Source organism: Emys orbicularis, chromosome 1 (genome assembly GCF_028017835.1).
Source record: "Emys orbicularis isolate rEmyOrb1 chromosome 1, rEmyOrb1.hap1, whole genome shotgun sequence".
Taxonomy (NCBI): domain Eukaryota; kingdom Metazoa; phylum Chordata; order Testudines; family Emydidae; genus Emys; species Emys orbicularis.
In genome coordinates, this window is record NC_088683.1 from 329325645 (window position 1) to 329352662 (window position 27018).

General features: G+C 40.9%; 1 protein-coding gene across 2 annotated transcripts; it reads left to right on the forward strand.

The window, feature by feature from the left end:
• Positions 1–9458: 9458 nt before the first annotated feature.
• On the forward strand, positions 9459–23689 carry EEF1AKMT1 (EEF1A lysine methyltransferase 1). 2 transcript variants are annotated; one of them, XM_065420272.1, is made up of 5 exons: positions 9459–9556; positions 16635–16790; positions 17999–18081; positions 21238–21518; positions 23524–23689. In XM_065420272.1, the coding sequence occupies exons 2-5, from the start codon at positions 16638–16640 to the stop codon at positions 23676–23678; spliced, it is 672 nt and encodes a 223-aa protein (XP_065276344.1). In that variant the 5' UTR covers positions 9459–9556; positions 16635–16637; the 3' UTR covers positions 23679–23689. The 2 variants fall into 2 exon arrangements, with proteins under 2 accessions (XP_065276344.1, XP_065276352.1); XM_065420280.1 differs by having other exon boundaries at positions 18002–18081.
• Positions 23690–27018: the final 3329 nt, after the last annotated feature.

The window sequence follows — 27018 nt, forward strand, 5'->3', positions numbered from 1 at the left end:
TCACTGAACCTCCACTTCCAGGCCTCATTACATCTTAATCATCTCCTGTAAATCACATAGGAAGTCTGTTTAATGCGGTACCTAATTGGCAAGTTTTCTCCTTGAGTGATAAAGGACTTTGTTTTCCTCAGAATTTGGAAAAAACTGTTTCCTCTGTGCATCTAAATCCTGCTAGTCAAGTATGTCTGAGATTTAAATTTGGGTCTTCTGCCCGATAGTGTATAGCACTTACCTAAGCCACAATTTTTAAAACATGCCTTGTTTTAAACGTTTAGCTGGATATCACCCTATATGTTATTTAAACCATATGGTTTTAGAGAACAACCTTGGTCCAAAAAGTCCATTGCATTTCTTAAATCTAATTATAAAGAAATCATCTTAATTAAAAATTAAAATTAAAATAAATTTAGTACTTCTATTATAAAACATTTTATATAATTGAAACTGAAATGACTTAGTCACCTTTTAAAATAAAGGTGTGGTTTTTTTTATGAGAATGGTCAAATGGACTGAGCACAAGAGAGGAAGACAAACTCCTAAATTCTAACACCAGATTTGCCACTAACTCTCCCTGTGGCCTTGGACATGTCACTTAAATTCTCTCTCTCTGTTTCCGCATCTGTACAACTAAGAATACTTACCTCATGGAGTGTTGTGAGGATTAGCTGAAATCTATAACATGTTTTGAAGATCTAAAATGCTATCTAAGTGCTAAATATTTTTCATTTTACTGCTTATGTAAGGTGGAAGATTGACCACACTGAAAATTGAAGTGCTTTGTACCCATAAGACAGATACAGCACAGGCAGCAGTAGTACTGCAGTATTTCACATTAATAACAACACCTGCTGTAAAATTTAGTTGCTTGGATTGCTACTGTCAAATATGGTCTTTTTTTTTAATTAAGGGAAGCTTCCCTACCAGTGTGCCTCTCAGTTCTGTTCTAAAGAGTGAGATGGTGGTAGTTTCTGTGCTAACTCAGTCTTTGGTGTCTCTACTGAGATTGCCAGCAATGGTGCCAATTACAGTAGTATTTGCTTTTTGGGGGGAGGAGGGGCAGTATGACATGAACAACTAGCTTGATTAGGAACTAAAATCACTAGCTCAATTTTACAAGGTCCCTGTCTGTGCTGGTGAGAGAAACAGTGGTCAGTGTACCATGTGGTTTAATGAATCAGCTTCTAGCATGTTTAGATCCCATCTGCTGTGGTTGGGAAAAACAAGATAGTGTTTTCTAACCAGCACAATGTGGTTTATTAGTGAAGTGTTAACATGATTTCCCTGGCCAGGATAAACACAGTCATAAGTTATCAGTTAATTGTTAGAATCTTTCTCACTAGAGTTTTTTGTGGTTGTGCCCTAGGAATCAAGGTATGAGCCTTCCATTCTGCTCAATGGACCAAGATTCTACTTTTCCCCCCCACACACACACCTTTTTTTCTCTCCATTTTTTATAACTTCTGTCACACCACACTCTTTTGAAAAGTTTAGAATATATTGGTAGATGACCCTCATCTCTTCAAATGATAGATGTTACCTGCACTATATTCCCATCCACTGTGCCTGATGGTGGCTAAAATCCTTCCTGAGCCCAGTTTTCATGACACTGCAATCTGCCACTGGATTATTCTGGATTTTACAACTAGGAAAATATAAAATATCTTATTTAGTTGATCCCTTTGTACAAAATAAGGAACCTCTATGCAGTGAACTTGCAGTTTTATGGTGACAAATGTGTCAGTCAGTCTCTGTGTTTGAGAAGACTGTTTCAAGTTTAAATAGAGGGATTGAAGTGCTAGTTAATTTCAAGTATAATTTTACCTGGACATAGTTGAACTTTACTGTTGAAGGTATGAAGTTGCATAATACTACTTCACATATTGCAGCAATAAGAACTTAGGAAACAAATGGCTATGTAATCAAGCCTTGTCACAAACTAATTTCCAATTTTAAAATGAACACTTTATGTATTTTTTAACATCCGTAAATGGGGGAGGGTAACATTTTCCACTAAAGATTTTTGTTACATTTTGTTTTGGCCATGTGTGATTTGTGTGTATTCTTGTTTGATATTTTTTCTAGTATTTAACTTGCATTCAAGCCCTCAAATAGGTGTTTGTTGTACAGTCATATAATAGAAACAGAATATTATGAAATCACAAATCAAATTTTGCTCTTGATTACATCAGTGCAAATTGGGGATAAATCAACTGAAGTTAATGGAATAACTCTAGATTTACGTCAACATAACTTGGAGCAGGAATTTGGCCCTAAATATCCAAAAATGCAAATGGTATAGATGGTACACAGTAAAACAAGTATTCAGTATCTTCATCAAGAGGGGGAAGGGACAAATGTAAAATACAGTTGCCCCCCAAAAGCATGTAATGAATTTTCAGTTACATACTGCATATGAACAGAAATTGGTGATCTCGAAATCTGTATTCATCCTGAACATCTAAACAGTTTATTTCACTTCTTGGCTCTGAAATGTTTTCCAAACTTTATCCTTCTGCTGTGGCACATAAAGTTACATCTACATATATGTTACAGATGCCTTTCAGAAATGTTCAGTTAGCAGCTTCGGTTTCTCATGTGCTGTAAGCTAATTGTATTTGGGTTAATCAATAGCTACTCTGAATCTTTCCCCTTTCTCTTCTGCTCATTTAAATGTTCCAAAGAACTCCTTCACAAACCTTGAAAGTAAAATTACACTACAGCTTGCTATATCTTGACTATGTATCACTTTAAACTTACTGGCTTCAGAAGTACAATTATGACCACAATAGCTATATATTGGCCTGTTTTAGTCCAGTGAAAGCCTGGGTAAAGGAGAGAAGCATTTGAAGTAGTTTAGAGCAAATCTCAGAGAGCAACTGACAATTTTAAAGCAGCAGCGTATCAAAGAGCCTTTCATGTAGATATTGAGTTAATCTGCTTTACGTTAACAAATGAGGTCTGGAATAAACTTGAATGATTTGGGTACAAAGCCTTTATTCACACTTATTTGTGTAAGTGTATGCACAAAAAATTTCATTTTGCCTTTATGTACTACTTGCCTTGACTGTGCATTGTAGATTTCTTAAATTCAATAGCTTCCCTCCGGCCCCCCAATTGCCATTTGTTGTAAACAAAAATGTTTGAAACAGTCTTCCCAGTGAAATGATTTTATCAGCTATGTTTTAAAGATCAGCAAGACAAAGCTGAAATTAGCTAGTGGGAACAAGCAAAAATCTGCAATTGTGATTTGAAAAAATATTAAGTTAATCTTTAAAAATAAATAAGTCACTGAATTTGTTATCCAATTTCATCTTGGTGGGATAAGGAAACATTGGAATTTAAATTAAGCACATTTTTTAAAAACACAAAAGACACATTTTGGAATTGCATTGGAGATCTGCATTCAAAAATAGCATCATAGTAAGGCTGATACTGCCAAAACAATTATCATTAAGTAAATATTTCCAGTTAATAGTAGTAAAACCTATTTCTGGGTAATACAGTAGTCAAATTATTCTCAGATAATACTGCAACTATAAATTGTGATTTGTTACTAATCACAATGCTTACTTCCACTCACATATTTAAGCCTCATGAAACAACTGTTTTCAACTTAAAATCTGTTAATGCAGTCAAATTATTTTTAATTGCCTTTACAAATTAGCAGGGTAATATAGTAGCTTTGCATATCATGTGTCTTTTCCCCCCCAGCAACTGGCCTTCGGGGTTACTAGTTATTGTTGCAAACGAGTAGACATTACAAACTTTATTAGCTTTATCTCAGTCGTTGGTATTATTGGTAGTAGATACCATAGTCCCAATTGGTATGTCAGAACCACCACATATCTGTTGCTGAATTTGGTATTTACTGCATGGAAAGAAGTCATCACAAACCCAGCAAAAGCTTATTGATTTGAAAGCTACCTTCAGATCTATTGTTCTAATAAGTTGCCAGGACACTCAATATTTTTAGTACTGTATCCACGTTCCTTAATTCTTGGTTTATGCCAATACTCTTTAGTGGCATTTTGTTACTTCAAACCATTGTTGTAATTGCTAAAAACACCATTTGAAGTCTTTGGAAGATCACTGATGTCCTCTCACAAGCTCAACACTATACTGGGAAGGCTTACATTCTTCTGCCATTCGAAAGAAAGACTGTTCTTCTAAAGTACTCTTTGTCTGCCTTCAGGCTTTTATGCACTTTCATGATTTCTTAAAAACTGCTGTTGAAAATGTACTGTATCTTGCATATGGATTTTGATAAGCGCACATGTATTTAAATATTAACTCACTCAGACTCAGGAAAACAAGAAAAATTAGATACCTGTTTTGTATCTTGGTTAAAATGTTTGTTACCTACATCCTTTAAGGTGGCCAGATCATGTCTAGATCCCATGAGTGTAATTGTATTTAATTACTAGTGTAATCTGTAAAAGAAGGGCAGTGTAGTTGGAATTTATGGAAACTTCTGTCTGTCTTACTTTTGTTAGACCTATAGTCTGAATTGGAGTTTTTAAAAAAATCCTATTTTCAGAAAAATATCTTTTTTCCCCCATAACATTAGTTTATTTCTATTTGCTTCCTCCTCCTTAAAAAGAAAGTATGAAATAAGTGCAGAAGTATCTGTAGGAAAACTTGTGTAAAATGTGCTGCTGTACAAAATGTTTGCTACTTGACTGCATTTTTGTTCCACTTTAATTTTACTGGTTTTGCTAAATATATTTTATATATTTTTCTTCCTGCTTCTTGTGATGGCAGAGTGTGATTACATCTTTGTTTGAAAAAGGCCAGTTGAAGACCCTTTTGTCAGCCTCTCAAAGGCCAACAAAATCTGCATGTTACAATAGTATATATGTTGTGGTAAGACTGGGAGGACCTTGAATAGCTTATGCTGGGCTTTCAGAGAAAACAGGATGATCCCACATTTATGGCACATAGCACAGTCCATTGATATGGGAAATGTTCTGTTAGCTCATTTAGATATTGGAAATTCTATATTGTTTCCATTTATAACAAGAATTTATAAATTAGTCCTCTGGTTGCTGTTAAAAAATCAAGTTTCCACACAATTTCCCCCCATACTTGGAATGGGAGATCTGTGGTAATGGCTGGCAAAGGTGGACTTATTAATGGCTTCTATGGTAGTCTGATCACAATCACCAACACAGCCATCATGGTAGGCTCTAATTTACACCTTAATCTGCATTCTCAGCAGTTGTTCAGCTCTCCCCTGACCTGAGGGGAACAAAGGGATATACATCTGGGGTGGTTGTGTAGCTTGGGGATTGCCAGTGTTGTCATTCTGCTACTTTTCACAAACTTTACCATGAGATTCTAGTCTTAAGTGACTCTCAAAATGGTTGCATGGAGGTGCATATTTGTGGTTCAGTGGCTTCCAGGTGAAAGTCGCTGTTTACAAATGAAAAGTATTTTGTTAATCTCCCCCTCCCCAACTACCAGCCTTGAAAATTCACCTAGAATATGAAAATCAAGCTCTGTTCTTTCTGGCTTACACATCACTAACAATAAAGATTCAGCAATTGTAATTTAATTTTATTGATGTGCCAGTCAGAATAGAATACCACTTATTCTTTCATAAAGCTGTGGTCACTTTTCAGAGTAGAACCGCATTGTTTAAAATTCATTATTTTTCCTAACAAAGCAAAGAACTTCTTTCCCTTATGATCTCTACTAAGATCATCAAAAATAAGCAGAATTGGCATTTGTTTGCAAGCAGAAATTCTCTATTGCATCAAATTAGTTTTTAGCATATCTATCCAATCTTAAAGATAGCAATGTCAGAGGAAAGAAATTGAATTCTGTTGAATAATTTAGTAATAGTCAGTGATGCATCTATAACGAAAGGAACCGGATCTGTTTTTGTGAGAGTGCAATAAGTGATTTAACTAGAAGTGAGTTTACTCACAAAGAGGGAGTAGGAAACTGACTAAATGATCCTTAATCAGATGCTGCTTTTGGCAGCACACAGTACCACAGACACTCCTTTTGTTTCTTATGATGGCTTCTGAGTTTGACCCTACAGCCATATAGAGAGGACCCAGCAACTCATGGTTCCTAGTCGTCAAGTTTGATCTCTAGTTTTGTCTGCCACCAGATAATGTCCAAACCCATAATCAATGATTGTCTGCCAAATCCACACATCTTTAATTCCTTCCAGTTTCCAGTAACTTTTTTGGGAGGGAAGAGGAAACTTTTAGACATAGGGAGACCATGTTTCAGAGAAATCTGGATCAGAAGTGGAGCTCCTCCCTTCCTCTGTCCTGTACCTTATGCTTGAGCCTTATAGCCCTTTCTGTAGAGCTTTACATCTTAAATACTTTTCATTAAATCTTCATGGCATCCCAGGGAGGGAGGTAAATAACTTATTAAATTGGGAGCCGATCCCTAATATGCAATATTCTGTACCACTAATGGAGGTAGAAAGTTACCTCATTTAAAATGTCAGCTATTTTTGATTATTCAGCAACCCAAAGGAAGTTTTGGAATTGAAATAACCAAAGCCATAGTAGCAGTGGACTTCCCCCTGGCTAATTGGTGCCATGTGGCAGAATCCTCCACAGTGGGATGAAGTTCCTCTTTTGCTGGATTTTCAGTAAAGGCATGAAGTTATTTTGAGTCGGACAACACATTATATTGAAGTATGGGACTGGTGAAGGGTGTAAGAGCCTTCAACGCAAGAGCTTTTAGTTCTCTCAGGGATATATGCAATCTCCAGGTAATAGCCATAGAGAATAAAGTGTGGTTCTATAGCTACTAGATGAAGAGGAGGATTAATGAACTGTTGCTTGATAGCTTATATTTATCTTCTACTCAAAATATTTTGAGTAGCTTAATTTTTCTTTAAATTTGTTAAAAACACATTCCAGGTTACTAGTTCTCTTGTGCTACTTGCCTCCTGAGCTGGAAAATGGCACTGAATGTAAACAAGGTAAGGGAACTTAAAATCATCATCATCTACACATAGTCTACTAAAGACTGTTGCACAAGCCCCTGACTACGGTTGATGGTGTCACACCACGCATTGTGTAGTTCCCAGATCTGATGAAGCGCTGTCCACACCAATACTTTTCGTTGTTCAAACTTTTGTTTCTCAGGGGTGTGAAAAAACACACACCGAGCAACAAAAGTTTTAACGCCAAAAGTGTCAGTGTAGGCAAAACCTTATTCTTGAAAACCTCTGATGACTGAGAATTCACAACCTCCCTAGGTACTTGTTCCCATGCTTAACTATCCTTGTATAGTTAGAAAGCTTTTCCTAATACCTAACCTGAATCTCCCTTGCTATAGATTAAGCTGATTACATTTTATCCTCCCTGCCTCCTCCCCTCAATGGATGTGGAGAACAACTGATCACAGTTCTCTTTATAACAACCTTTGACAGAGTTGAAGACTGCCCAGTTGTTTAACCTTTCCTCAGAGGTTAGGTTTGCTGAACCTTTTATCACTGTTTTTGCTCTAGGCTGGATTCTCTCTACTTTGTCCATTTTTTTGAAGAAAAAAAAAGTGTGGTGCCTCACCACCACTGTGTAGAGTGTGTAATTTGTCTCAATCTTACATATTCTACTACTGTTAACACAACACAGAGTATTTTCCTTTTACAATGCATTACATTAACTCACAGTAGTGATCCACTGGAACTCCCCAATCCTCGTCGACAATATCCTTTATTCTCTATTTTGTATTTGGTTTTTCCTTCTTAAGTGTAGTACTCTGCACTTGTCTATTGAATTTCATCTTGTTGAATTCAAACCAATCCTCCCAATGTATCAACATAATTATGAATTCTAATTTTGTTCTCTAAAGTGCTTATAACCCCTTCCAGCTTGGTGTCATTTACAAATTTTATAAGCATACTCTTCACCGTCATGGGCAGCATGTGAACCCCCATTTGGGGAGACAAGCCCCTGGTCCCACCCTGCTGGAGCACTGCCCCTGGTCCCACCCTGCTGGAGCACTACCCCGAGTCCCAGCCCACAGGCTGGCCTTTCCCAGCCGCCCTGTCCTGGCCCAGCTGACCCAAGCACCAGCTAGCCCAGCCAGCCCCAGTCCCAGGCAACGGGCCTGCCCCAGCCACCCTGAGCTTCCTGCCTACCCTACCCGCTTTGGGGGAGAGGCTGAGCAAGGGTGGGAAAAGTCGGACACAGGAGCAGGGCCTCAGGGCAGAGCCACAGCCTGGCAGAGCCTCCCCTGGACTACTATACCTGCTGCCCATGGCTACAGCTTCCCCCAGCTGCTGAACAGGTTGCCCTGCCATAGGGTTGCCAACTGTCTAATCACACAAACCTGAACACCCTTGCCCTGCCCCTTTTCTAAGACGCTGCCTCCTGCGTACTCCACCCCCCCTCCATCACCTGCTCTCCCACCCCCACCCCACACACACACTTTCACCGGGCTGTGGCAGGGGGTTGGGGTGTGGGCTCTGGGCTGGGCCTGAGGGGGTTGGAGTGTGGGAGGGGGCTCTGGGTTGAGCCTGGGGCAGGGGGTTGGGTTGCAGGCTCTGAGAGGGAATTTGGGTGTGGGAGGGGGCTCAGGGATGGGAGTGTAGGGTGTGGGCTCTGGGAGGGAGTTTGGGTCCAGGAGGGCACTCAAGGCTGGGGCAGGTGGTTAGGGCGTGGGCTCCAGCCAGGCAGCATTTACCTCAGGTGGCTCCTGGGAAGCGGCAGGCATGCTCAGCTCCTAGGCAGCCAGGTGACTCTGTGTACTGGCCCTGCCCCCGCAGCTCCCCCACTGGCTGCGGTTCCCGGCCAATGGGAGCTGTGGAGTTGGTGCTCAGGGCAGGGTGCAGAGACCCCCTGAGCCTAGGAGTCAGATGTGCCAGTCACTTCCGGGAGCCGTGCAGAGCTAGGGCAGGTAGGGAGGAATCTGCCTATAATTCACTCCAGAGCTTCCTTTTGCCCTGTTCTGAAGACAAGTACCCTGACAGCACTGTGAGACCAACCTTTAGCAGGGAGGATTTAAGTAAAAGCCCGAGAGCAAGAGAAAGCGACTCAAAGAGGCCCAAAGTCAAAACTAAAACAATCCAACTCCTGGGGTTGCAGGTGGGGCCAGGCAGGGCTGCCCCAGGAGAGCCGCAGGAGCGGACCCCTGGTCCAGCACGGAGAGCAGGATCCGCGGGGCTGGAGCAGTGGCTGCAGCGGGGCCGTGGTCCCCTTCCACCCGGGGCGCGTAGGCAGCCCTGGCCAAGGCAGCACGCGGGGCTAACGGTGCCTTGGGCCGAGCACCGCCCCACAGGGCTGCAGTTACTGAGCCAGGCCGGCGCGCGGCCCCGCACGAGGCTCAGGGAGCGAGCCGCGTGCGAGGGGAGCGTCGGGCTCTCAGCCACAGGGCGGGACCCGGGCGGGACCCGCCCACTGTGACGCGCCCGGGGGGCGGGGGCGATGGGTCGCCAGACTCACCAGAACCGGGCGCAGCCGGCATCGCGTGCGCGCCCCCGCTGGCAGGGTCGTGCACGTACAGCGGGAGTGCGCCTGGTCGCTCGCGTAGGTCTCAGTCTCTAGTGTCGGGACCGCGCCCGGGGCGAGCCGTGTCCGCGGTGAGTGAAGTGATGAGGCCGCTTCGTCTTGCGGCCGGGGGTGGATTGGATGAAGGCTCCAGGGACAGGAGTGTGGGGTGTGGTTGGGCGGGGGGAGCATTGGGGTCGGGTTCGGAGGGGTGGTTTTTGGGGGAGCATTGGCGTCGGGTTGGGGGGAGGGGTGGTTTTTGGGGGGAGCATTGGGGTCAGGTTGGGGGGAGGGGTGGTTTTGGGGGGGAGCATTGGGGTCAGGTTGGGGGTTGGGTGCAGGGGTGGTTTTGGGGGGAGCATTGGGGTCAGGTTGGGGGGAGGGGTGGTTTTGGGGAGAGCATTGGGGTCGGGTTTGGAGGGGTGGTTTTTGGGGGGAGCATTGGGGTCAGGTTGGGGGTTGGGTGCAGGGGTGGTTTTGGGGGAAGCATTGGGGTCAGGTTGGGGGGAGGGGTGGTTTTGGGGGGGAGCATTGGGGTCAGGTTGGGGGGAGGGGTGGTTTTGGGGGGGAGCATTGGGGTTGGGGTCGGAGGGGTGGGTTTTGGGGGGAGCATTGGGGTCAGGTTGGTGGGAGGAGGTGGTTTTTGGGGGGAGCTTTGGGGTTGGGTTCGGAGGGGTGGGTTTTGTGGGGAGCATTGGGGTCGGGTTGGGGGGAGGGGTAGTTTTGGTGGGGGTGTTGAGTTGCGGGGGGAGCGTTGGAGTTCTGTTGTGTTAATTTTGATGGATTATATGGGCCTAAAAAGTTAATGTGACCCAGTCACCGTCCAGCATCAAACTCAGTGTTAAAGAAGGTTCAGAGTTCGGTATACAGACCTCAGGCTGTTTAATACCAGGGCAATTGGCAAACACATTATAAATCCTCTTTAAGTTTTCAATAAAGGTACAGGAAATGAAGGGGGGGAAACAATTCAGCATTTGAAATGTAAAGTATTTAAATAAGGCTTTCTTTTTAACAACATCCCTTGTTCACTTTTGTGTTAGCTATAGAGAGTCTGTAGAAGGAAAAGCCTCCTTGTTAGTTGAGATGAGCTGCTGGTGGTGGTGGTGGTAAAATCCAATCCAATTTTCTAGAAGAAAAAACAAGACGAATACAAGAGAGCAGAGGAAAAAAACAGCAAAGATGGAAAATGCAGTTTTTGTCTCCAGTGTTGACTCGCTTACTGGAGAAACACAGGCCTAGTACGTGGTCTTGTTGGCCACTCCAAGTACTGGCAACTTATACCAGCATCAGGCTATCTACGGCCATGGTTCTCAACCTTTCCAGACTACTGTAGCCCTTTCTTGCATACTCTACATGTCACCTCATTTAAAAACTACTTGTTTACAAAATCAGTCATAAGTATCACAGCACACTATTACTGAAAAATTGCTTACTTTCTGATTTTTACCCTATAATTATAAAATAAATGGATTGGAATATAAATATTGTACATACGTTTGTGTGATACTTGAGCCTGTTTTTCACTTGTGAGCCTTATCTGAAGCCTGAGCAAGCCCCAGCAGCAGGGCTGAAGCATGTAACTTAGCTTTGCAGGGCCCCCTGTGGCACGGGGCCCTGGGCAGTTGTCCTGCTTGCCACTCCCTAGTGCTGGCTCTGCACTTGTGATCCCCTGAACCCATCCTGTGATCCCCCCTGGGGTCTGCAACCCCCCAGTTTGAGAAACACTGATCTAGATGAGTTGAGTTACCCCCTGGAAGATCTTTGTATACCCCCAGGAGTACGTGTAACCCTGGCTGAGAACTATTGATCTGCAGTGATGTCATTTTTATCCTGACTCTGATCTGGGCTTCAGAATGATTTGCTCTTAGATAGAATTGGTCAAATTCAGAGCCAATAGCAATAGTAGCTTTGTGGACTTGCAGTTTATATTAGTAATAATTTTATAGGTGTTTATGCTAGGCAATTTAACAGACTACTAAGAACAAAATTAGTCTTAAAAAGACGTATTTGTGTTGGGTAGCTTGACTGCAGAATTTTCTGCTTGTGTGAAAACAGTGAGCCAGGCATCTTTACGCTCTAAAGCACAGGGTTTAGCCTTTAGGCCCTGTAAAACTGAATAAAAAAAATTTTTTTTTGGATGGGGTGGAGAAGAGGACATAAAAAAGCCAGTTTTTGGAACCCATTTTTTGAACTTATTTCTACATTCAAATGGATAATAAATATGTCCCCTTTCTGCCAAACCAGTCTGAAAACCAAATTAACTACTACATGATATTCTGAAAAGGCCTGTGTGTTTGGTCAGGGCTCTGATCTATAGAGACAAACACTTCCATTGAGTCTGTGGAGTGACAGACTAAACATTCCCAATGAGCACTGTTCAGTTGACCATCTCACAGTTGTGGATTAATGAACATTCCATGTTAAATATAACCTCTTAGCAAGTGGTCAGATGGCACGTACAATCTTAGCAAATCAAGTTTAGAATGCATGTTTTGATCAGAGTGCTGCAGAGAGAGAGAAGCCTGCGCAAAGAATTATGGGAGGTGAACACAATTGTAACTAGGATATTGAGAATTAAGGGTGGGAAAAGAAAAGGGTAGGTCTTTATATTTAAAAATCTATATTTATGGCTAATTATCATAAAGCAATTATACATTTTGTAGGGCTGTCAAGCGATTAAAAAAATTAATCACGCAATTAATTGCACTGTTTAAATAAATGGTATTCTATTTAATATTTTGGATGTTTTCTACATTTTCAAATATATTGATTTCAGTTATAACGCAGAATGCAAAGTGTACAGTGCTCACTTTATATGTATTTTTGATTACAAATATTTGCACTGTAAAAACAAAAGAAATAGTATTTTATTATTCACCTAATACAAGTATTGTAGTGCAATCTCTTTATCATGACAGTTGAATTTACAAATGTAGAATTATGTAAAAAAAAAAAACTGCATTCAAAAATAAAACAATATAAAACTTTAGAGCCTACAAGTCCACTCAGTCCTATTTCTTGTTCAGCCAGTCGCTCAGACAAACAAGTTTGTTTACATTTGCAGGTGATAATGCTGCCCGCTTCTTGTTCACAATGTCACCTGAAAGTGAGAACAGGTGTTCTCATGGCACTGTTGTAACTGGCGTTGCAAGATATTTATGTGCCAGATGCGCTAAAGATTCATATATCCCTTCATGCTTCAACCACCATTCCAGAGGACATGCATCCCTGCTGATGACAATGCAAAGCAGTGTGGACTGACACATGTTCATTTTCATCATCTGAGTCAGATGCCACCAGCAGAAGGTTGATTTTCTTTTTTGGTGGTTTGGGTTCTGTAATTTCTGCATCGGAGTGTTGCTTTTTTAAGACTTCTGAAACCATGCTCCACACCTTGTCCCTCTCAGATTTTGGAAGGCACTTCAGATTCTTAAACCTTGGATTGAGTGCTGTAGCTATCTTTAGAAATCTCACATTGGTACTTTCTTTGCGTTTTGTGAAATCTGCAGTGACAGCATTCTTAAAATGAACAACCTGTGCTGTGTCATCATCTAAGACTGCTGTAACATTTAATATATGGCAGAATGCAGGTAAAACAGAGCAGGGGACATACAATTCTTCCCCAACCAGTTCAGTCACAAATGTAATTGACACTCATTTAAAAAAAAAAAAAGTGTTATCAGCATGGAAGCATGTCCTCTGGAACGGTGGCCGAAGCATGAAGGTGCATATGAATGTTTAGCATATCTGGCATGTAAATACCTTGCAATGCGAGCTACAAAAGTGCCATGCAAATGCCTGTACTCACTTTCTGGTGACATTGTAAATAAGAAGAGGGCAGCACTATCTCCCTTAAATGTAAACAAACTTGTTTGTGTTAGCAATTGGCTGAACAAGAAGTAGGACTGAGTGGACTTGTAGGCGCTGAAGTTTTGCATTGTTTTGTTTTTGAGTGCAGTTATGTAACAAAAAAAATCTACATTTGTAAGCTACACTTTCATGATAAAGAGATTGTACTACAGTATTTGTATGAGGTGAATTGAAAAATACTATTTCTTTTATTGTTTTTACAGTGCAAATATTTGTAATAAAAATAATAATATAAAGTGAACAGTGTACACTTTGTATTCTGTGTTGTAATTGAAATCAATGTACTTGAAAATGTAGAAAAGCAATCAAAAATATTTAATTTCAATTGGTATTCTATTGTTTAACAATGCAATTAAAATTGCGGTTAATCGCGATTAATTTTTTTGAGTTAATCGCGTGAGTTAACTGCGATTGACAGCCCTAATTTTTAGATAATATAATAATAAAAGATAGTTTCCATTGATGCTTATGCACAACTTCCATGAACAGTCATTTCTGCATGGAGAAGAGGCTATATTCCTCAATTTACAGTCTTGTATTATATTCAGATTACATATACTATTGTGTTCTTTAATGTTAAATATTAGTATTTCATTAGTTTGTTGAATCCTTCGATCAGAAGTAGGTGAAACACATTTGTTGAAAGAATAAACTTCTTTATCGCTTCTTCCTAGTAATTATCAGGTGTCTAATGATTTCTATTTGACCTATTACTCCACCAGGTGGCACTGTTTCCAGTGAGAGAATGATTGTGTTTAACTTTCACAAAAAAATAGTATGGTTCTTCCAACAAATTCATAGAGTTTAAGGACAGAAGGGACCACTAAATCATCAAGTGTGACCTTCTGTATATCACAGGCCCATAAAACTTCATCCAGTTACCCCTGCATGTGTTTGAGTAATGCATAACTTGTGTTTGGCTAAAGCGTAACTTCCAGAAAGGCAACCAGTTTTGATTTGAAGACGTCAAGAAATGGAGAATCCACCACTTCCCTTAGTACCCTGTTCATCACAATTACACAATCTTCCGCTTTCAGCGAGGGCTGTCCTTGTAAACCTACCTGCTTACCATGTTGTGTGAATAATATCTATAACGTGTTACAGAACAAACACTGAGCACATCTATGAAGGAAGAGACTTGTCCACTCAGTATAGCATTTGGCAGAGAAAAGAAGAACGTAAACAGATTTGCAAGAGATTACTTACAAACAGAAGTATCAATGGCCAAGAAGTTCCACTTTGAACCTGCCAGTTTATTCAACCATGTTTTAGTATGAAACATCATCATAGATGTTTAAAATAATTCTTTGACACAAAAATAAAAATGCATCTCAGGATTTAAGATTTTCAGCCAAGAATCCAATCCAATCCAATCCAAAATGGGCATTAAGGTATTGGGGAATTGTATATCTTTTGGAGTAGGCACAACGGTGCTATCTATATAAGGTAAAGAAATAATATTTGAATACACATACTGCTTACAGAGCACCGAAGTACAGCAGTATGTTTCTCTCAGGTTGTTTTTGTTGGATAGACATTTATTAAGCATACTAATGCTTACTGCTTAATTAACCTGTGCCCCAAATAACTACAAGTTGGCCAGTCATGCTTCCAAATATTAAGAAGAGAAAGACAGGTTCTGCAGCACACAGCAGGATCTCTTTCTTTCTCACATCATTACTCTCAGCATCTCCAACAAGGTACCGAGTTTGCTGCATTTTGTCCAAGGGAAGCATGGCAGTGTTATGAATGTTTGTATTACCTAAACACCACCATTTCTAAAAATAATGGTGGGGAAGGTGTAACAAACACCTTTTAGTTATGCAGAGGGTAAGGATTGGAGTTAAAGGAAGCGGTACAAGATGATATAACTCAGTTGAAGGATTCAGATGTCATTTATAAAAATGCCAGAACTTCTCAATTGATGTATAGTGTGCCTGTTCATCCAGCTGTGGCCCCCATTCATATATGTAAATATACAAATTTCTAGTCATGCAGTGGCATTTGGGAGGGATGTCTTCATGAGCCTCCCGTCTGCTTTGTTTTAGCTTATGGAGGACTTTCCAGCATTTAGGGACATCTTTGTATAATGTGATATTAGAGTGAGGTGAGGGCAATATTGATCCTAGGACACAAGTTTATTTCTTGATGACTCCAGAGCATCACTTATCAAACTGACTGCTGTGCAGTTTTGTGCTTAGTTTGTTAACATCGAAGTGGCCAGTAGCACGTCCAAAGAGTTTGTTGACATTTTCATTTTATACTTAGGGCCTTTTATTTTACTTGCTCTGTTTAATGGGGTTAAATGCTACCATTCTGATTTAGTGGCATTTTACACTCAGGTTTCGCTGCTGGAAATGACTACACAAGGTGTAGGGCAACAGATTCAGGCCCTAAATTTGTAAAGGGCTTATAATTAATAAATTCAATTTATACATTTTAATACACTTTTTATTGAAAAGGATATTTAAAAATAAATCTACATAATATGGTCATTTTACAATATGTTCTTAATAATAGTTTGTAGCATTATCTCTGTACTGGATGGCTGCTTTCTGCGGTTAGCGTGTTAACACTGAAAGAAATCCCATGTAATGTGGTATGTTAAGTGACTGAATTTTCATTATGAAAATGATAAACACAGATGGGAGTCTGCTTTCCCCGCCCCCTTTCACTCCTGGTAATGCAGATCTTTCGTGTCAGTTATTATTCCTGCAGGCAACTGATCATTTTCCTCCTGATTAATAACCATGAGCCTGTTCTAACAAGTTAACAGAGGAGAACATGCTTTATATTGGTGAGCTGACCATATGAAATGTGTTCTAGTTCTTGCTAATTATTTAGCACTAATTGCATCACACTTTTTAGGTGGAAAGGCAGGATCAGAATTCTACAGGACTTGAAAAGTACACAAAAGGCCTAATTAGTTAGAGGCTGATAGCAAAAAAAAAAAAAAATGGTGAGTGGTCCTGGAAGAATAACACACCAGTAAGATCAGTCAGCCCTCAGCTGTAAAGAAAGGGAATGGTTCTGGGTCTCTGCCCTGGACTCTGCTTGGAGACAGACTATTTCATATCTGCCTCTGGCTGGTAGGTATTTGATACATTTAAATATTATCCAGCCTCCGTTTTACACTGCGAGAGAGAATGTGCTTTATTTTGTTGGCTCCTGGCTTCAGGAAGTTTAGTTTTCTGGTTAGTAGGTGTTTCACTGTTGTTTGTTTTATCTCACATGAGCTGGTCTTTACTAAATGCTGTTGTCACTGAGAAAAGCTGAGTTTAAACACTTCTTAACATCTAGAGAATGGGTGATGATGACGACGACGACATCCCTCAGCTTTCATCCCATACGCTGGCTGCCCTGCAGGAGTTCTATATAGATCAGCGACAGAGAGAGGGCACAAAGATCTCCCAAGGGTTTAAACCGTATTCCGTTGGCTCAATAGAGGAGGACTGGGTAAGAAACTAAACTTCAGAGACTGCAATTCAATTACTTGTAGTGCCCAGTTACAGAGGAGCAGAAATGTGAGGCTTCTTTTGGGAAGTGAAGAGGAAGGGGGAATGAAAAAGGGCATTTTCAAGCGTGGAGGAATCTAATGATGCTGCTTCCACACTATAAAAGTCAAAGTCTCCTTGACTTGTTATTGAAGCTGGATGTGGTGTTTTTTGTTTGCTTGTTTGTTTGTTTTGTTCTATCTGGCACTAATTGAAATTGACACGGGGCGGAAGGAAGAAAAGATGCCAAAACAAGTAGCTGCCCTCTCTAGAAATTTTAGTTCCCGACTGGGAGGGTGGAGGAAGTACAGATTTTTCCTTTGGTGCGTGTGTGAAAGAGATGCAATTGCGACATTGTAATAATGTGGAAATAGCACACTCTTCCCTCTCTTCTCCCATCATGCCTCTCTGTTTTTTACCTACCTTATTTGGACAGGTGACTTGTCCCTTCTTACCTGTGACTGATGATTCTGGCCATGAGGTTTTCTGGCTCTCCTTTTCCTGTTCTCTCCCCCCCCCCCTTCTTTTTTTTTCTGATTGCTGTCATCCCTGACTTTCTCCTTCCTACCCTCTGCTATCTCATCTTTCCTTTTCTTCACTGTTACCACTTTATTGACTTTTCCCATCTCTCCACTCTGGCTATCTCCTTGCCTCTCACAAGCCTGAGCTGGTATAAACTGTTCCCAACCTCAAAATAAATGAATGACTTCTTAATAACACAATTTTAAACTACTTAAAGACTGGGAGTTAGTTTACCTGCAGTGTGCAGATATTTTATCTTTGGATTTGGATTCAGCATTGGTAACAGGGCAAAGGTACTAAATAAAGGAATGATCTAAATAGTCTGGTATAGCTTGGTTTTGTTGAAATAGTAATAGATTTTTATAAAACTCTGGCAACATGTAAGTGTGAAGTAGCTACTATTTAATCGGCTTGAAATACTAGTTTATAGAGGAAATAACAAAACTGTCAGTAAAGAAATCCCTTTTCCAGCTCAGTTAGTAAGAGTTGTTCAGAGGTGCAGGATTGCAATTTATGATACAAAAAAGTTGTTGTGGATTTTGGTTTTCCTAGAATGGGGCTGATATTGGTTAACAGAAAGTGTGTCATATACTGCCCAGTCAGAAAGACCGATGCTGTCAGTAATTGTTTGTGCATGATTTTCCCCAGCAGTTGAGCCAGTTTTGGTATGATGATGAAACTGCATTGTGCCTGGCTAATGAAGCTGTTCTGGCAGCTGGAAGAGGTGGCAGGTAGGTTTTATTAATTATTTTATAAATTAAACATTTTGTGCTTCTTCTTACTTAAAATGTTCTAGGTAGGCTACTTTCAATCATGTTTCTCTAGATAGTACAGAAAAATCAGAATTTTGGTAGTAAGAAATAGAAATCCAGGTTAGACAAACACCTGTCAGGGATGGTCTAGATAATACTTATTTTGAACTTTATTATTAAAATTTCAATTCTGTTTGCATATTGCTATAAAACAAGCTTTGCTCAGTATGTAGCTGCACTGGGTACTTAAGCACGGTACTAAAGCATACATTTAAGTATATTGCTGAATCAGAGCCTAAAAACCTACCGTATATACTCGTTCATAAGCCGAATATTTTTGGTTTGGTAAAAAAATGACGCATCAGAGCGGGTGTCGGCTTATAAACAGGTCTACACCAAAATTTGATGATTTTAAACTATGGAATCATTGAATTGAATATCCAATACATTGTCATTTTGTTTACTTGGAGCGTCTGCAGGCATGGAGCCCCTCAGCTCCGTGTGGCCGCGGTTCGCTGTTCCCAGCCAATGGGAGCTGCGGGAAGTGGCGCCACTTCCCGCAGCTCCCATTGTCTGGGAACGGCAAACCGTGGCCACTGGGAGCTGAGGGGCTCCGTGCCTGTGAACGCTTCAGGTAAACAAAAAGCCAAAGTTTTCCAACCCCTGAAATATAGGGTCGGCTTATGAAAGGGTCATACAGTTTTTGCTATTTTTACCTACCCATTTTGGGGGGTCAGCTTATAAACGAACGGGCTAATGAACGAGTATATACGGTAATATATTTATAATATATTAAACCTATATTAATTATTGTAATTACATTTGTTTTGAGAATGTGTATGTGCTTGTTATCTGTCTGCTGAGAGCTTTTTTTTTTTAAGCTAAGCTAAAATACTAGTTCTGAGCTTCGTTGTTACAAATCTGCTTCCAAATCCTATTTTTTTTTAAATGCTAAACATTGGTGACTAGCTGTAAGATGTTCATGCAGACTTTCTGCATGTTCCTAATGATGGTTTCTTGTGAACTGAACACAGATCTTACTACTTAGTTCAATTGAATTGCAAAGAAAAAATACCATTGCAATTCCTTTGGTTTTAAGATAGCTTTGCTGATTAACTTGGCAGTCTGATTCAGAAAGAAACGCAGAAAGGTTATTTTTAGAACTGTAGAAACCTTTGCCAGACTACGCAGTCTAAACCTGAAGTTATCACTATTTGAGTGTCAGAACTATTTATTCCATCATTCTGCTCATTAGAATACTTGGTATACAAAACTGAATACAGATAGTATGAAGACAGTATCCCATACAATGTACTTTTCAATGTAACTGATTATCCAGTATCTTGATTGATGGGTTGGGTATTTCAAGACCAAAAATATAGCAAGTGTATTTTTTATAGTTATGGTTAAATATATTATTCTTACAGATTATTTGCTTGTTGCTGCTACCAGTTAATGTTCTGTTATGAACAAATTCAACCAAAGGGCTGTAATTACACTAGCACCTGTATTTTATGAACTAATTGAGGATTTAAGAGTTCATTAAATCAAAAATTTCATAAAATGGAACATTTCAAAATTACGGTAGATATGGCCCATAGAGTGCAGTATGATACACTGCATCACATTCTTCTTGTTCTTCAAACCACTGCAAAATGATTTCCAGTGCACTGATGGCATTGAACTGTGAAGGGATGTTGACTTGTTCTTCATAAACATAATTTTCATTGTGATTTTTTTTCCCCCCACGCCCCACCCCGCCTCAGTCGGGAAAAGTGGTTTGTTGAACGTAAGATTGGTCTTTATAAAATCAAGGTTCTACTGTAATTTTAAAGGACATGTCAAGGCAGGTAGGCCTTGAAGAAACCAGAGCTATCAGGTTTGTTTTGTTCACGGATATACACATTCATGTTGCTCTGCCTCTCTTTGTTCTTGTGTGTTGGCAGAGTATTGCAGTTAGAGCGAGGTGGGAAATGGTTTTCCCGTCCTGTGAACATTTTTGAGATTTAAAATTTTTCCTCATTCTGTATCAAGATGAAACCAAGACCTTTTGAGGTCTTTTGAAAAAAACATACAGACACTCCCCACTCCCTTGCCCCTGGAATAACCTGGTGGTCAGGGCACTCGCCTTGGATGTGAGAGTTCCTGGTTTAAGTCCCTGTTTAGCCTGATTCAGACCAGGGACTTGAGCTGGATCTCCCACATCTCAGGTGAGTGCTCTAACTACCACACTGTTCTAGAGTGAAGTTAGTTTGCTGAATCACCATTTTCTGACCCAAAACAATTTAATTGAAAAATTCCTGACCAGCTCTAATTGCAATCTCAGGAGCCTTGTTAATTACAATACCCAGTTTGCTGGAAAGAGCAAAGGGAATAAACAAAGCGGAGGGATGAGGCAACATGCATTCTTATATTTGGATTGCATGTACATGAAATTGGCATTCTCTATAGAAGGATCACTCAGATGAGAAACTGGGAATAAATGTATAATGCAATCTAGATTTAATTTTAGAAGGTTCTTCCTGTGAAAATAGATTGGTGTAGCATTTTATTTGTCCTTGTGGAGTTTAAACACAACCATGGTGAAATCCACATAGTTTAATAGACTTTTCTGAGGTTAGTCAGCTTGGTGCTACAAGCAGCCATACCATTGATTATCTATGCTGCTAGTATTCTATTATCATTAGCATGATTAGCATGATGTAGTTCATTATTAACCTTCATAACTGTCTGCATGTAAATCCTGTCATTTTTAATACAAAGAGGCAGGCCTTGATCCCTGCTGGAGGACAACAGATTCTGCTCAAATGAATGCATCATTATGGCTTTTATACTGAGAGGCTTGTTGTGGTTGATTGGTTTGTTCAATGCAAAATTATAGTGAATGTGTTAAAAGTAGAAATCCAAGTAAAAGCAAAAAGGTTATAACTTAAAAGTGAGGTCCAATTCAAAACCCAGGATCCAAGTACCTCAGAACTTTTGGGGCTTCGAAGAGAGGTCAAAATCCAGATCTAATTTTGCAAATAGACCTGACTTTGGGGTGTTAGAAATCTAAATCTTATGGTCTGCGCCCAATTCTAATATAATCTTTGTCTGTTAAAAAGAAGGTTCTGAATTATTTCTTTTTCTTTTCAGGATAGCGTGTGTTAGTGCTCCAAGTGTTTACCAGAAACTGAAAGAACAGGATGGCAAAGATTTTTCAGTGTGTATACTGGAATATGACAAAAGATTTTCTGTATATGGAGAGGAATTTATCTTTTATGATTACAACAACCCATTGAATTTACCTGGAAATCTCATACCACACAGTTTTGACATAGTATTAGCGGATCCACCCTATCTGTCTGAGGAGTGTCTCAGAAAAACAGCAGAGACAATCAAATACTTAACAAAAGGAAAGATTCTGCTCTGTACAGGTACAGCATCTGTGTCTTTTGAGAGAGGAAAAAATATACGCAATGTTGTTGCTCTAAATATTTTTATTATCTATTTTGGTGACGTTCCAGTGGAACCCAGGCAGGGGTCCAACAGAACCCTGTCTGCCAGGCAGGTTTACTTCCGGCTTGCCTGCCGAGCTCCTGGCTGCCAGACTGCCCTGCAGTCAGGGACTCCAGAGTCTTCAGGGTCCCTGGCTCTGGGACAGCCCACCAGGCAGACTGGCCTGGAGCAGGGCTCCATTCCCTTTCATGGAGGGCTTCAAAAATTCTGGGTTTTGTTCTGAATCCGAACTAACAAGTACTGTTACTATGCTGTAGGTTCTTTAACTGTTCACGTATATTCCCTAACATTTTAACTGCCCCAAGGGCTGAGATTTTAAACAGTGGCAGAATCCTTCTACATTACCTTTAGCAATAAATGGGTCTACCAATACACTTGTGCTCCTCCATGAAACTGAATTGCCTTTCTTAGTACAGCTCTAGTTGTATCCTAATTAGGACAAAATGCATTGTTTTTAGGAAATCCTGACCACTGAGCTGTACAGTTTTATAGCCTGTGTATGCCTAATGCCCCTAGTACACATAGGGAATGTGTATTCAGTGCCTGGGAATCCCTATATATTTCTGGAGCTGAACACCATTGAGAGTCTCTTCTGTTTATAGAGAGCGATTTGTCTAGTGCTTAGAGCAGCAGTTCTCAAACTGTGGGTCAGGATCACAAAGTGGTGAATCCGTTTTAATGGGGTCGCCAGAGCTGGCTTAGATTTGTTGGGGTCCGGGGACGAAGCCCGAGCCCCACCGCTCAGGGCCAAAGCCCAAGGACTTCAGCCCTGCGTGGAGGGGCTCAGGTTACAGGCCCCCTGCGTTGGGCTGATGCCCTTGGCTTTGGCTTTTCCTCTCCCCTCCCCCCGCCTGGGGCAATGGGGCTTTTGCTTTGGCCCCTTCACCCAGGGTGGCGGGCTCAGGCTTCGGTCCCCCCTCATGGGGTCATGTAATAATTGTTGTTGTCCGAAGAGAGTCACAGTGCAGTGCAATGAAGTTTGAGAAACCCTGGCTTAGAGCAAGAAACTGAAACTTGGGACTCTTGAGTTTTCTTCCCACTTGTGCCACTGACTTGCTGTGTGAAGTTGAGCACAGACTCGAGCTCTGTGCCTCAGGTTAGCTAACTGTTAATATCCCTGTGAAGTAGGTATTGTTTTTTATGAGCTTATTTGTTGTTTGTAAACTGCTTTGAGATCATCTAAGAGAAGAATAGTGTTGTTCTAATCAAATAAGAATTCTCTGACAGGAACACACACTGTAATTAAGGGGGTTGTTTAAGTTTAGTTACACTAACATGAGTACCACTTTCAAGGGTGATTTTTTTTTTAAACAAATAGTTTTAAATTTATTTGAACTCATTGAAAATAAGTGAAAAATGCTGCTGCCTTTAGGAATTTGCAAGTTCCTAAATTCTGCAGCTGCTGGCTGAGGTTTAAGCTGCCACATAGCTCTTCCCTGAGTTTTTTTAAGAAGGTGGTACTTGAAAAGTAAAGGTTGGGAGCCTCTGCTCTAGTGCTCTAGTGTGTTACTTCCCTAGAGCAACTCTGGTTTTGAACTGGGTAGCTTTAAATATGACACTCTGGAGCTACTCAATCATCAAATGGCAGCAGTGTGTGAAATTCGAGTCTGTGTCTCATTTGGCTCTTGATCTACACTCCAGCACGTTCAAGGGAGAACAATCAGCCCCAGGGGAAGGGGATAGCCGAGAAAGCACCTAAAACCATTCTCAGACCTTTTCCCTCCTTTCTCTCCTTCCTTCTCCCTCCCTTGGGACTCCAACCCGCTCTGTGGCCCAAGAGTGCTTGATGCCACAGAGCTTTACAGAGGATTGTGGAAGGGAAGTAAAAATAGGGGGATGCTGGAGGGACAATTTAAAGAAAAAAGCATAGAATGTGCTGTTACCTTTCTTTGTCATCAAATCCTATTTTTTTTTCTGCTTCAGGTGCAGTCATGGAGGAGCAGGCAGCGAAGCATCTTGGTGTGAAGATGTGCAATTTTACTCCAAAACATACACGAAACTTAGCCAATGAATTTCGATGTTATGTGAATTATGATTCTGGACTAGACCGTGATTCTAGCTGTTCAGAGTGTACATAAAATAAGCGAAACAGTATATCAATCAAGTCCATTTATTCCTTCTTTCAGTGATGTCTGCAATCCTCATTGCTTTGTTAAAGGTGTTGCTCCCGGTAATGGTTTCTGGGCTAGCTTTAGACATCTAAATATGACCGACTCTGTAATCTGTTAAATCTGCCAACATTTATAACTGATTTCTTTTGTTACCCTACTTAGGGCTTGTCTTCACATACAGCGAGAGCTCCTGAGGCACAGTTGCACCAATGCAGCTGTAGCGCTTTAGTGAAGGTGCTTCGATGCTGACAGGAGAGCTTCTCCCATCAACATAGCACTGTCTACAGGGTTAGGTTAGTATAACTTCGTCACTCAGGGATGTGGAATTTTTCACACCCCTGAGCAACATAGTTATACCAGTATAGGTCTGTAGTGTAGACCTGGCCCTAAGTAGATGAATGGGGACTGGTTGGTTCAGATGACTTGGTAATGGGAGCTTTTCTATTCTAAGTCACCAGTTAGACCTGATCGGTGGCCTTTCCCATATGAGGGCTGTTCCATGGGTGCAATGAAGGGGGGCGGGGTCCAGGTGGCCTGGTCCAGCTGCCCTTTCCCTCCTCCCCCCGGGCCATAGATTAATGCTACTACAAATTCACAGTCCCAGTCTCTCCAATTGGAGGGTGGGGAGAGGTTCAAGCCAATTCTGGTCTCTTTGTGGGGGAAGGGAGAGATCCTGAGCTGTCCAGGAGGGGGGTTTCCTGGACGTGGCTCCCTGCTTCCCAGAACCCCAGGCCACTATCTCCTCATGCTTCCTCCTCCTCCTCCACTTTTGCTTCCAGGCTCACTCCAGAAGGAGAGATGGCAGCTCAGCGAGGGCATGCACAACAGCGCGACAGGGAACCTCACGCATGCCCACGCACACAGGGCTGGATGAATGCATTGGCAAACCAGGCACATGCCACATTTGTTGGGGGGGGGGGGGGGTGTCCCAAAATGTTTTGGTTTTGTGTTTGTTTAACCATGCAGATTCGCACGCAAACTGAAGGAACTTCACTCACTTGAGGAAGTGGTCATGTGCCCTGGCACACACAGTCACATTCGCAGTGTCACTCAAATTTTACTCAACTGCCCCTCTGTCATAATGAGGGGTGGCCAGGCCATATTTCAGTGGGGTTACGACCCCATGTGCTAGGCCACAGCACCACTCACTCAAGTGAGTGAAATTCTTTCAGTTTAGACACAAATCCTAGAATCCTAGAATATTAGGGTTTGAAGAGACCTCAGGAGGTCATCTAGTCCAACCCCCTGCTCAAAGCAGGACCAACCCCAACTAAATCATCCCAGCCAGGGCTTTGTCAAGCCAGGCCTTAAAAACCTCTAAGGATGGAGCACCAGTGGAGGAGTGGGCAGAGACAGGCCGCACACAGCTGAGATTCACTTTCTCCTTGGTTCTGTTGGGAATAGCAGAGGACAGCACTGGGTAAAGAAATCGCTTCCTTTCTCAAACAGCAGTAAGTGAACAGGCTGGGATGGGAACTTACTGCAGTAATACGTATGGGATAAAACAGCACAGAAGTGTATTTTTTCCCTTCCCTTTTATCAGCTGTTTGTTATTCACATTAGAAGGTAGGGACCCAGAAGTGTGTGTTTGCCTAGGGCCAGTGATGGTTAATTCGGCCCTGCCTCTCAGAATGCAATGCATGCATAAAGCGGGGTCCCACTGACAAAGAAATTGTGAACATAGCACATGTATAGTGAGCTCTGCTTCTTGGCAGGTAACCTGGGTTGCCTTCTTAGGAAAATTCTGGTTGTGCCTCATGGCTGTTCAATGGGCTTGATGGAACGAGTTTGTGGACGCAGTCCAGTTTCTGATGCACAGGTGTCTGTCTCACAGGAAATCACCATCACAATTTGCACTAATTAGTCTCAGCAGCCACCCCAACTAGGCACAAAGACTGATTAATTTTTTTTTCACCCCTAGATATGGTCCCTCCAGAACGGGGGTGAGAGCTGTCTGCACTGTACTTGTTGTGTTTGGTCCCCCTGGTTTTCAACCTGGCACCTTTCACAAGCAATAACTATTTGAGTGGAGGGGAAATAGTGATGTCATTGATATATTGTTGAAAGCAAACTTGAGAGGCCTCTTCAGAAGCAGAACTAGCTAAGGTTTATCAATTACTTTACACCTAACCAGTAATGGGCATAAGTGAAAAGGGATTAATTTGGAATTTGCAGATGTTACTTTTTAAGGAAATCATTTCATTTTGACATAACACATGCCTATCATCTATTGATTCACAGTTTTAAAATTTGTAGTTATTTTTCAACTTTTCTGAATAGTTAAAACAAATCCACACTTTCTTTTATTAGCAAGATGTGTAAATTTTCATTATTGCTTCCCACCTTGTAAGCTGCTCTATGATGAACATCTGCTATTCTGGGGAAAAATGAAAAATAAAAAATAAAAAGTTTTATTAACTAGTAAACAACTCTCTGCAGAAATGAAGTGCATACATTTGGAATGTTCTGTATTAGATTTTTTTTTAAAGAGCCCATTTTAGGTTCTTAAGTCAGGCATATTACTGTTCCAGGGGGTACTGTAAACCTGACATTTTAGTGGGAAAAAAACCTAAAATACTTTTTTCCCCATTAGGGGGAGCTTGACCTTCATTAAAAATTCTACACAAATGAGGCAATAGCATTTTTGCTTACTGCGGAACCAGCCAGTATTCACTTTATTGCTTCATACTGTGTTCATATGTTTTCAGTTTGAGCTAGTGTAATAGCTGGGCATAAGTTATCTATGCACTGCACTAATGCTCACAGTGCACCCTAGGGTGTTAAATCACGCACAGCAACTAATCTGGGTAAAGAGATCTGCCAAAACACTGGCATTATGATTTTTAAAATCAAGGTGAAGACAATTTATAGGGTGAGTCAAGTGTGTAGCTTCAAGAACTTGCTGCTTTATTTCCAAAGTTCCATTTTTTTAATTTTTGCTTCTTATTCCACAAACACATGCACCTTAGAGATTTTTTAGAGGTAGTTGGAACTTATAAAGTTACTGAGGCATAATAGAACCTATTGATAAACTTATACCATGAAATAGATGTAACGTTTTATATTTGTGGAGTTTGGCTGTATTTTCAAAAGTTAAAACATATTAATTAAAAACATTTCTCTTTTAGAATACCAGACATTTTTGGTAATCTGGGAAACTTGAAAAGACAATTTTATCTAGCTCTTTGGCTACACTTATGTAGTAGTTTTCACCCCAAAATCCCAAAGCACTCAACAATTTTATAAGTTATATATGTACATATCTTCCTGCACACACATTATATATAGGGATTACATTAAAAAAACT

What these genes read in the sequence shown, in the direction of transcription:
- EEF1AKMT1 (XM_065420272.1), top strand. Translation starts at nt 16,638, where the DNA reads ATGGGTGATGATGACGACGACGACATCCCTCAGCTTTCATCCCATACG. An exon ending in GCTCAATAGAGGAGGACTGG is followed by an intron (nt 16,791 to 17,998) that starts GTAAGAAACTAA and finishes GATTTTCCCCAG; the next exon opens with CAGTTGAGCCAGTTTTGGTA. An exon ending in GCAGCTGGAAGAGGTGGCAG is followed by an intron (nt 18,082 to 21,237) that starts GTAGGTTTTATT and finishes TTTTCTTTTCAG; the next exon opens with GATAGCGTGTGTTAGTGCTC.